Consider the following 12,164-nt stretch of genomic DNA (forward strand, 5'->3'; position numbering starts at 1 on the left):
CCCTGGCTGGTTTTCTTCACTGGCACAGAAAAACCTAAGGGACTGTCTTGCAGCAGCTGGAGGTAGATCAGCCACGGGCAACCCGTACTGCAGGCAGCAATTGCAGTTTTCAGGGGAAGGCAGGCACAGCAGGAAATGTGGAGCTTTAAAACTGTTCACAAAGAAGGATGCAATTGCAGAAGTATTAGCATAAGACAAATGCATTTGCATCTACAAAGTGAGCCACTTTCAGTGGTAAAAGTGTGTCAAAAACGTATGTACAAAATTGCAAAACAATTAGAAGAGAAACCTGCGTTTGAAATTGTAGCCTGGGCCCTACTTCTAAAGAGCCTTTCATCTCTCCTTCGTCTCTGAATTCAGAAAGGATTCTCTCCACATTTGAGATCATCTGTCTCCCTGTTTAACAGCAGTCTAATTATGATTATTTATTAATATTTTATAAGAATGATCAGACCTTTCCCTTATCCTGTGTGTGAAGACAAGGCACAGTGATTTACAAGCCCCACCTTTTCCTTCAGCCAGACCAGTAGCCCCATCACAAGACATCTAAATGTTAAGGAATGGTCAAGGAAGAGTTTTACAGTAATATTTTTTCCAAAATGAATTCCGGAAAGGTTTCTTAAAGAAATGCATTCACTACCAATGACAATGATAGTGATTCATAAGCCATAAAACCTTGCAAAGGCGAGATCAGACATGACAACTTTTCCATGTGTTGGGTAGCTCCCATTTTTCAACATGTCAGTTTTCTAATGTGGATTCCGATAATGAAGAAAGTATTTCCTTAGGGGAGAAAACTTATCGAGATGCTGAGTTTTTTCCCCATGACCAATTGCATGTCATGAAAATCAAGGTCCAATGCCTGCTGAGGACGGGAGCAGCTGGACAGGTACAGACACCTCGCTGCTTGGCAAGGTCTCAGACAATTTTTACTCACCTCTAGTGTAGTCAATACAATCTTCTCAACTGAAGAAAAATAAGCCTCCCACAAGAACTGTGTCTGCTGTCTAAGTGCTAGGATTTTATCCTGATGGATAGACCTGATTGTAGAAGGAATCTGTAATACAAGATGTAATATAGTCAGAAGCTTCAGAAAACAACACAATCTCATCAAATTAATATGCTGCTGACAAGCCCTCCACTCCATTAGCAGGCTGCACGCCTTCAGCACTCCTGTCCGACAGAGATGCGTGTGTCAACAGTTAAAGCCTTGATGTAAAACGAATGAGACACAACCCTTTATAACCTTTGGTACTGAATATATGAATTTTTTTTCCTGCTTTCTCTTAGTTTTCGGTTGCTTTATGGCAGCAGAAGCTCACCCTCCATGGTGCTCTGGCACGGCACAGTAAGGAGCTCCTCCATGCATCCCTCACAGACAAAGCTTTTCACGGACTGGTGTTTTAACAAACCAGTACCTGCAAGTCTTGAGAGTCCAATAAAAATCTCCACTCTCACAGTACATTAAAGGGATCTGGAATTGCATTTACTGCAGTACGGCAACATTAAGTATCCTAAGAAAAACACAGCAACACCTTAAGTAAGACTCCACTTTTTGGGAGCTTATGGATCAAATTGCATTGTACTAATTACTGTGGGTGAAAAGAATAACATCTCCCGCAACACCTGTTACTTACAAGGGAAAACACTGCTTCTTTTTTCCCCTCTCCATTAAATCAACACTTTAATTCTGGCATAAGTTGCCTTACAAATAAAACTCAAATCATCCTGCTGCAATGTTTTGTCACTGAAGACATAATTGCTCACGGGATCAGAAGGGGGGTGCTTTGCTTCTACGTCTTTCACCATCCCCATGTCCCTCTTCCACACTGGAGGGAAACTAATGTACGTACGTGTCATTGCTTAACTTCTTAGGACCTCGACCAAGGCCTCCAGTACACCACTTTGACAAAGCAAATTGGCATTATTTGAGGGAATTTAACTGCAATTTGCTTCAATTACAAGGGCTACTCACAGCACCAGAAAGCCACCTAGGATATTTTACTGATTTTGTTCATTTCTTCTAGGAATGAAGAGTTGTGCCTTTGCACTTTTTGTGACTTCAAACTAGGCCACCTCATTCTCAGTCCCTCATTCCCAGATGCCCCTGCTCCTTGCAGGGGTTTGGACTAGATGACCTTTGACGGTCCCTTCCAACTCTAACCATTCTATGATTCTATGATTCCTCACAGATCTTTTACCTCAGCTGTTACTTGTAAAAGCATGTAGCTTGTCTGCGTGTTGCTTTTTGCACATGCCAGCTCATTCTGAAGTTTACTTGCACTCCAACACATCCTGCCCTTTCCTGACCAGAATACACTGTGCTTATTTCTGAAATATTCTGAGAGGTGGCAGTGATCATTATTTCCTGAACCAAATTATTTCATATGAAACATTTTCCTGAAGAAAATTTGAGATTCTAAGAATTTATATGTAAAAAATTTCCAAAAGAATCAGCAAATCCTTTACTGCATTGTTTGCATCCAGGTCTGGACACCACGTCCAAAAGGACCATGGCTCCACAGGGTGCAGTGTCAGACAGGACAATCTCTGCTCTCTAAGACCTTCATCTCTTAGGTCTGTTTCTTAGAGACACTGCTAACTAGAATACAGAATTTGAGCTTATAAGAGGGTTACCACTACAAAAAGGTGGGAGAGAAGAAAATGGTCAGGCTGTTAAAGACGGTACTTTCTGTTCCTTCGCTATAGGCCCTGTAGGTAAAATACAGGTCTTCAGGTTAAAATATTCCCTGCAAAACTAGTATGAGAGATAGAAACTAAAAACATGAATTAGTACATGTTTGTCTGATCAATTGCATCACTATTCTAGAATGGTAAATAACTGCATCAAATTTCATCTTTTGAAGTGAATACTTCTTTTCGTTACTTTTCCAATAAGTTCCAGTAAGTAGAGGGATAATGAACATTACCTGTGCTGGCTGTATGCAGATGTGTACTAATCACATCTGGGATCATTATCAACAGCAAAAACATGATCAAAGTCACTTCACAGGGGTGATACAGCATTTTTTCTACAAACTCATTCATGTCATTGCATTATGTGCACCTTGTGTATGCGTGCACATATATGTGAGCAAGAAATAGAATCAATACTCATTTCCAACTATATTTTTTGAAAGGGAAGGCTGCTGACTGTGAAGGTTACTGCAAGAAGTTATAATTTTACCTACCACACCATGCTTGCGAGTGCCTGCAAACACAGTGGCAAAGTTGAAAAAACCCCTTGGTGCCTGCTCTGTTACAACAGCTGGAAAGAAAAATCAGAGCTCCCATTTTAACTGCATTTGCCTATTAGTTATTAATCTACTTGTCCAGAAAGACAGGTGGGGAAAATGATGTATTAATACTAATCTGCCAGGATTACAGTGGAATTATTAGAACGGGATGACGTCTTAATAAAAGGTCATTTCAGTAATAAGTAGAGGGAAGGGAAAAACCACCCTGCACAAATAAATGCAGAAAGGCTGGATTAAGCTCTCTCAGTGCTAGGACGAGGAGAATATGCAAATAAAAACATCCGAGCTGCTCTCAAACAGGAAATGAAAAACTGTAACATAACAAAAACATTTCCCAGAGCAGACATTCAGGCCCTCTGCCAGCTCTTTAAAAACACTGTTAATAACGGTGCAGTAGCTGTTCAGTATGGAAGCAGCTGTGAAGAGAACGAATGGCATGTTACCGGAAAGCATGAAGATCCACAAATTATTATTATTTAAAGAGAGAAATAATTTTGCTCAGAAAAATGTGCTGTCCACAGAAGCAAAAATCAAATGGCCTGTTAAAATTTCCAGCTTGTATTACATGAAGGAGAACAGGCAGCATTTCACAAGGCTTGCTGTGCCAGCTCTTCACAAATATTTACTTCTTTAGACAAGTAAATAGGCATCTAATGAGATTTTTCAAATGTACTTTATTTCTGGGGTGCCAAGACACCTGTACCTTTGAAGGCATCTCTCCACAGATGACAATAGCTTGCCATTTTGAAAATGATTTAAGTTCAAGCATTAAAAAAAAACTGTTAGTGGCTACTTAGTGGCTATTCCAGATGTCATGGATCTCAACTTCATGTTGGGCAATGGCATTTTATCAAATACTACTTTGAGGAAACCAATTCTTCAGTAATTTTTCTTAACATCAACTTCTCCACATACACAGAGTGTACTTAGACTATAGAACCCACTAGGGAAAAAGAAAAAAAAATAAATCTAGTGAATTTAAAATCAAAGTAGACGCTGGAGGTAGCAGGGAATTTCTAACTTCTCAGCCCGCTTTCCTTCCATGATCTCAAGGAAATGAACAATAAGTTCTTCAGAAAGCAATGTTACATGGTCCAGACATCAGAAAATGGACAGGTACTGCTTCCCACAAAACTGTTAGGTGGTTAATCCCTACCTGAGAAAATACTCGCTTTTCTGATCAGTCCCTTCAGCACCTACCAGCTAGGTGCACACGCTGGTGGGACCTGAGGATAAACTGTTTCTGAAGGACTAGAGCAGAACCTGCCTTCAGATGTTTTCTCTCTCATCACAGTACCCAGTCTAGGACAGCTCTACCTCAGAGGGGCATCCAGGTGCTCCACACCAGAAGAGATTTCAGGCTCTTAGGAAAAATAAAAGTGTCTCTTGCATTTAAGAATGTGGCGTGGTGGTTGCAATGACCTTCCGGTCAAAAAATGAATGATGTCATATTAAATGAGTTCATAGCCACCGTGACACAGACAATCTCTTCATGATAAAAATTCTTTTACAGCCCTGACCTTTTGGATTCATCTTCCCCATCCATTTAGATGGCGGCAGCAATAATCAACTGATCTACTGAAGGCCACGGTCTTTTTCTTACCTGTAATAACAATCTCTCATCGCCTATGACGGCAGCTTGGTTCCAATCAATCACTTCCGAGAACGGCAACTCCCATCCATTGCTGAGCATAACCGGGACACAGGCAGCCTGCACACACACAGAGGCATTGCAGTCGTTAGTGGGTACCCGAGCATCAGGGTAAGCTTTGAGGTTTGCACCAAGGTCATGACTGTTGTCTTCTGCACAAGCTGTGAGCCAGCTCTGAAGGTCCTCAGGAGGAGAGGCAACCCGGCAAAGAACACCAGAAGCTAGAGACCACAGGAGGGCAGCCCAAATTTTTGTGGTTTTCCATTTTACAGTTATTCTTATTTACTGAAAGGTGGAGTTCGCATGGACAGTGGCATTTGAAATCTGATGCTTATGCTGCCAGGCAAGGGCAGAACTGTTACAATGCTGTAGATGTAGCACCGGAGAATTTAATACAAAATGATGGCCTCCCTCGCTGCTTTGTGAACCACTCAGCAGGGAGCTAACTCCCTTGATTTTTAGAATATGTTGCAAGACAACCCTACAGAAAATATATATCATATTTAATTCTAGAGCACTTTTGCCAGAAAGGAGGAGTGAATTCCCTATCCTGTTTGATATTACCTCTCCAAACAGAGGCAACTGCACAAACACAACTCGTCTGTCATCACCTCTCTACAAAAATAACAATTGCTTTCTGTCTTAAAGCAAACCAAAAGCATACACATTTAGTGTCTATTTCGTACCAGTATGATTTGTCTAAATTATTTAATCTTTTACAAGTTGTGCAAGTTCCTCTGCACAAAGAGCAAGTTTGCAAGTATTCAGTAAACAGGGCTGTATTTCCATAAATAAATAATTGCCACTATGTTCTGGTCAGCTGGATCACAGCATAAGATCCAAACCAAAAACCTCCTGATGTGATGAAAGAACCCGTTACCAGAGGACCTGCATTGAGTCTGTGCTCTGCTTCAATTTCCTTTGGATCAAGTCAAGCTTAAGTGCTTTGAATTTAATCGAGACTGGGGACAGACTCTCCTGTACCTCCCAAAAGATGACAGAAAGGGGAACCTTTCAGACTGCTGTACCTTCCTTGGTAACGCGTATTACAGAGAGGATCTTAGACTGGTCAAGCCTCTGCATTACAGCAGTGCTAATAACATGTAAAGAACTGTGATCTTCTGTAAGGAAATGACATCGGTGCATGAAAAAAGCCAACCAGAAAACATTTAGCAGTGTGTTTTCATGTTTAAAACATTCCACTAATAGGGATTATTTCTTTCAACATGCCCTGGAGCCAGACACAAATTAGGAATTTATCATAATCAGTGAATACTGCTGCTAGCCTGCTAGGAAAATCCTCAGTGTCTGCATTTTATCATCATTGACCTGGAGCCTCCAAGTTCTGTACAGCCAGGTTTGCTCCCTGCTTTCTTCTCCTGAGACGATGTATCTAACAGATGCTGCATGGCTTGTGGCCCAATTGAGAGAAGAGCTGAGCAGTGCTCTTCAGGAGGATCTGAAGTGACTCGTCATCCCAAATAAGCCCTTCCCACTTCTTCCTCAGAAGAGGCTGGAGAGGGAACTGCACTTTGCAGGCTATTAATCTTCTCCTGAGTAGAAGCAAAGAGGTGAGTGACAGTCCAGAACTTGGATCTCATATGTGACAGTAGGTGTGGGGTTCAGTGGTTAAACCTAAATGTCCAGTGCATTTGGGACGCTCTAGGGTATCCAAGAAACCCATCAAAGGCTGGCAGACATGACACAGGATCTACTGGAGACCTTCTGGAGAAGTAGCAGAAAGCCAGAAGGCTACCCCTGGGCTTCTAAACTGACATTATACACCTACACATAGGTACCTGAATCCTACTCTGCATTACAGTATGCAATTCTCTTTAATAACCGCGGGGACATTTTGTGGTTGATGAAGAAAAGTGATGTGATGCTATTCATTAAGAGCTCTACTGTCAATGCTGGGACACTTCCCAAATGGCAAAAGGACACCTGGAGGCAGGACCCTGTAAGGTGTCCCCATTTCTCAACTCACTGACACCAAGAAGGGCCCCAGCCTCCCCTTCCCTCCACTCCAGCCCCCGTGGAAATCCAGATGCCAATCCCAGAAGGGAGCTGCAGCATCTTCCAAGATTCTCTCTGCGGCACACTGAAGATCCTGGACCCCAGGGCTGAGCTGATGCTTGCAGCAGCCGGCTGCAGCTGGATGCTGCCCGATTAGGTCAGTGTTGATCACCGTGTTGCTAGGCCTCACTGCCACAGTGACTCAGGAGCCCCTTTGCATTGCCCTCTGCGGCTGGCCAACAGCCAAAAAGGGAGACCACCAACCAAAATGCTTTTAAAAGGCGAAGGGGATTTGAGTGCTGTCCCAGACACACTGTGAGCAACCTGAGATCAGCCTATATCCACCTTCATGTGAGGCTTCCACCTGGGGCTTTACAGCCTCCGGGCCACTGTCAGATGTTCAGCAAGCAGCATCTCAAGAGAGGCAATGCATAATTAAGTCTGTTTTGGCTAAGTGAAAACAAAAAAGCTGGGTTTACTGCCCCCAGGACTTACTTGTAGAGGCCAGGGTCTCCCACGGGAAGTCTCACAGCTTGACAAAATACTGCTCTAAACTGGTTCAACCTCTCAGCTCCACCACATCCAGGGAAACCCTTTTCCTAGAGGTAACGCAATTCAACCTTCAGATGCTCAGAGCTCAGCCCCTCCTGGGAAGAAGCTGCCAATTGCTCCAGAAGTATGAATAGAGGCTTTTGCGAAGTGGATTACTGTCCACTAGGGAAATGAAACACATTTCCCTCCCTCCTCCCCACCCCCCTGCTATTGCAGGCTGAATTGCAGCCAGTGTAGCCGGTGCTTTAAACTGCAGCTCTTACCTGCAAGGCTTCCAGAAACCTGAAAGAGCCAAGCCTGCGGCCACGGGGAACCAGACAGAAAGTGGCATTGTGCAGCATTTCACGGTAATCATACCTAACAAGAACAGGGGAGAAAAAGAGAAAATTCAATTAGCGGTGAGTCCTAGAGTAACTGGGCATGAAAACGCAAACAGCTGTTGAGACACATCTGGATAAAATCATTTCCGAGCAAGACCGCTCACCACCAGGTTAACTAGCCCCCTCCGCGCACGCCTGCCTCAGCTATCTCCACAGCTCCTTTTTGCTCATCCTAGGAGCAACCACCATGGGAGAGAGCTGGGGAAAGTGGCAATGAAACTGAGAAGGAAGGGAATAATTTGCAATAATCAGCTAGTTCTACCTAAACAGGCATGCATGAGTCCTAACAACAAATTTCTATTAAATATTTTATACCCAAAGCATTGTTGCAGCACTTCTGTGACCCTAATTGCTATTCAGATTTAGTCAAAGTCATGCACAACTGTGTTCATTTCTGTACAAGAGGTTTGTACAAAGCAAAAAATATTCAAACTATGCCAAAGAAATCCTCCCTTATCAAGCAGGCACTAAAAAGGGACGAAGGGTTACAATGACTCACTTGGTGGTTATTGTCAAATATGGCGAGAGGGATAAACTGCCACATTTTGGCAATTAACCACACAGCTGCTGTGACCCCTGTTCCTCCAAATTAAAGCTTGAAGTTATAGACACTTCTGGGTTTTTTTTTTTTCCAATTCCATCAATCACCTCAGAACCATCTACCAAACCCACACATCAAATCCTAGCAGCTTCCAGCCCGTTATTAGCTAATTGTGCTTCTGGCAAACTCATGGAACAGGGAACTGGCATTGATCTCGCTGACCACCTGAGACACAAGGATCCAGATTAAACACCCTCCGTTCTCCAGAGTGTCCTGGTCTCTGCAGACAGATGTTATTTTGACAGTAACTTGTGGCACTGAAATTTTCTAACACTAATAATCTAATTTAACTGTAGCCTGCAGGCAGAGCAATCTTTTTTTGTATCCGTGTACACGTGTATGTATATACATACATATATGATTATATTTTATATATAAAAAGTCCAGATCTACATTTGTATTCTCACACAGGCCAGACAGATGGGAGTAAGCCAATTTTCAATTTTAAGCTCCGTCTTTAGGAAGAGACATCTTGCAAAGGCCCATTTGCTTAAACAAGCGCGTATAGCTAATTTGCACAAGAAAAGGTCACTGTGAATGGATTAAGATTATCTCCACTGAGAGCAAAATAAAAACCCTCATTGCATTAATTAAAACTACAAAACAGACTTCAAAGTACTTTTTTTTTTTTTTTTAAATCGTATCTCAAGTTTGGTTAAAATACATATACACATATTCCATCTGAGCAGTAGCAATTTCTTTTTCTGTGTGTGGGATATTGATTGACAGCCACATCCCAGCTCACCAGCCAGCAGTGACACAGCGCACGGGGGAAAATATTAGGAAAGTGGAATATGAAAAAAACCAAAGAAAGTTGCCATTTTTAAGCATTCCTTTTTTACATACCAAGAGGTCTGAGGCTCACTGATTTCACTGTATATTGTATGACAGAAAATTTTAATAAATACCAAAAATAGAATACCCTGTAGGGCTAGAATACGCCAGTCAGAAGTCCCCTATCATTAGCTAGCTAAAAATGTGAAATTCTGTTAATACCCCGGAATGCAACAATATCCACAAAACGTCGATGGCAGAACCAGAACACAAAGAAAAGCAGAGAACGAGGGCAGCACAAGTGAGTCCTCCATACATCAGCAATGTCTTATATGGGACACGTTTTCTTTCACATCTAATTTGTTGATATTAAGATAGATTTACAAAGAAAAAAACAAAAACAGGAGGATTTTGTTGACCATTTCCCACCTGGAAACCCGTTAGCGTCTTGCTCCCATTTGTGCGTTTTAAAGCCTAACGTGTGATTTATTGCTGAGCTCTGGCATAGCACGGTTCATGGTCATCAGGCAATTTATCTCCATCATACGCACACAGCGAGCCTCATCCTAACCTTGATGTATGGGCACAAAATTTCCACTCACTTCAGGGAGAGCCCGCAAACACAACAGGAGCAAACCCAGAGTAAAGGAATATCCATCGAGAGCTGCTGCAGCGAATAAATTGCATTGGAGACTCTTATGAACAAATTTCTCTGCAATTTCAACCCAAACAGTTTAAGGTGAGTCACCAAGATCTTTGAGCGCAGTGCTAGTGGACTAGTTTCCAGTTCAATCCCCCTCAGGGACCACCCCAGGATCAAGCATCTATTTGAAATCCTTAAGCACAAGGTGCTAATTTTACTCCTACCAGTTCGTGGGTAGCACACAAAGGAACAGGGGTACCCTGCCTTAGCTGAAAGACAGAAGATAGCCCAGGATGTTTAAATACAAATTGGGAAATGCCTTTCACACAACACATGTAGCCAGCCACAAATACATAAACATCTCTGTCAAGCTGCAAGCATAGCTCTGCAATTGGAAGTATGGCTTGAAGAGGAAATCGTTCACGTGAACCAAATAGTACTTTAGAGTTGAGTTTGCACAGAGACCATTTCATGTTCTTCTCAGACTGCATTGAGAGCAGACCCTGGCCACAAAAACATCACCTGGTGAATGAAGCTCCAGCCCAGAGGCCATGGGGAGGACAGAAGGCGTTGGGGTAACCCTTGGTTTCAGACTCCTTCCCCTGCAAGAACCATGCACACAGCAGGAGGTTTGAGCTTTGCCAGCACTTTGTCAGGGGGCGGGGGCACGGAATTGTTTATATACGATCGGCATTTTTTTCCAAATAGGAAGCATATGTCTCACCTGAAAGCACCTCTGCATGTCCCTTAACTCTGACTTGAAATGCTTTCAGTGAAGTCAGTGAGATAATATCTACGATTAAAGGTGGGTATCTGAATTAAATCTTTGCTAGACTTGAAATTTCTCCTTCACTTGTCCAGGAGGGAAATTGGAGCTAGTGCAGTCATTCAGGAACATCCCCTCAGCTACAGCAGGACACTTCTACGCTAAGTACCGACCTGGCGCCTATTGCAAATACCAGTATCACACCAACCACGGGCTTGATTTCCCCACCATCTTCATTGACTAATCTCAACAAGACTTCAGGGAGGCAATGAAGTGTTACAACCTCGCTCGCAACTGGCATAGGGGCCTTAAGTTACAGAGGAAATAGTCAAGTGTTTAGAAGAGGTTCTTCCAGAGCCTCCTCTTCAGGGGTTCTTCCAGAGCCCCTGGCAATGGGGGTTATATCTGTTTTCAGAACTACTTATTTCCATTAGCCAGTAACATCTGAAAACAGCAGGGAGATTTGTTACGGTCTTCCCGTTTGCATCGCTGTGGTTTCTGCAAACCCAGAGCCACTGGCTTGTGGGGACAGCTCGGCACGACCTGCCTATCCAGCCGCTCTGGTTTGACCCGGCTACGGAGGTTTTTCAGGTTCCAGTTGCAGCCGAGGAACTGGAGCAACAACGGTGTGCCGCAACTACGCCGTAGTCTGAACGGCAGCGGTGCTGCCATCTCTCCAACACCTCAGGGCACGGTGCGGGCGGCTGGCCGGGCGCTTCTTCCTTACGGCTGCTGCTTCGGTGTCACATTCCTTCTGGCACTTTCCTCTACTGCAGGCAGTTAATCTTCGTGAGCATTTACTGTAGGAAAGCTTTGAGATGAGCCCACTGCTTTGCTCAGAGGGTATTTATTTCCAGAAAGCTCCTGGTTTCCACATTAGAAGCCTGCCAGGGAGGGGGGGCACATGCTCATTGCTCATATTCCTGTATTCCTTCATTCTGCACGCTCGCATGGAGGTAACATTTTACTGCCAATTTTAGGGTTGGCTTGGCTTGGGCCTCAGCTGCATCATTCAAACATGTTAAAATCCAAAATGCATATACCTTTAAAATGACAGTTGGGGCTTTATAACTAAAATAGCTACAGATTTAACCCAAAGCTCGCATCCCCCTGTAAGGACCAGCAGTGTGTTTTATTAACTTTCAGGCTTCCTTCCGTAATGATGAAGTGCACCATGTTCACAGCTAATACCTTTTTAGGCAGCATAAACAAATAGCTCTATTTGTAATCAATTCTAATTTATTCACACTTTAATTGAAATATCCCCTCCCTGCTACCACCCATAGCTGAGAAAACATGTTCGGCCCCATCTATCACACAGGTGTAAACACCGCAACGCTGTGTGGGCAATTATCCGAAGGAGAAACACTGCTCAGCAAAATGCTCTTCCCATTTTAACTTCTTGATCCAAAACATTGCCTCTGTCTTTCCCCATCCCCCCTGCTCTTTTTTTTTTCTTTCTGATGTGCCGACCTTGTCAGTCAGCACAGGGATTAGAGGGCTGCTTGGGATTCCTGGTTCACC

The 12,164-nt window shown here is 43.3% G+C and overlaps 1 protein-coding gene across 1 annotated transcript in view; it reads right to left on the reverse strand.

The window, feature by feature from the left end:
- EXT1 (exostosin glycosyltransferase 1) overlaps positions 1–12,164 on the reverse strand; it is a 182,981-nt gene that overhangs the window by 22,209 nt on the left and 148,608 nt on the right. The window contains exons 2-4 of the mRNA XM_086741195.1: positions 7,740–7,833; positions 4,861–4,968; positions 938–1,057 (exon numbers count right to left, since the gene is read on the reverse strand). Coding sequence (XP_086597321.1) covers positions 938–1,057; positions 4,861–4,968; positions 7,740–7,833 — 322 coding nt within the window. The remainder of the gene's footprint in view (positions 1–937; positions 1,058–4,860; positions 4,969–7,739; positions 7,834–12,164) is intronic.

Source organism: Chlamydotis macqueenii, chromosome 2 (genome assembly GCF_036417535.1).
Source record: "Chlamydotis macqueenii isolate bChlMac1 chromosome 2, bChlMac1.mat, whole genome shotgun sequence".
Classification (NCBI taxonomy): Eukaryota; Metazoa; Chordata; class Aves; order Otidiformes; family Otididae; genus Chlamydotis; species Chlamydotis macqueenii.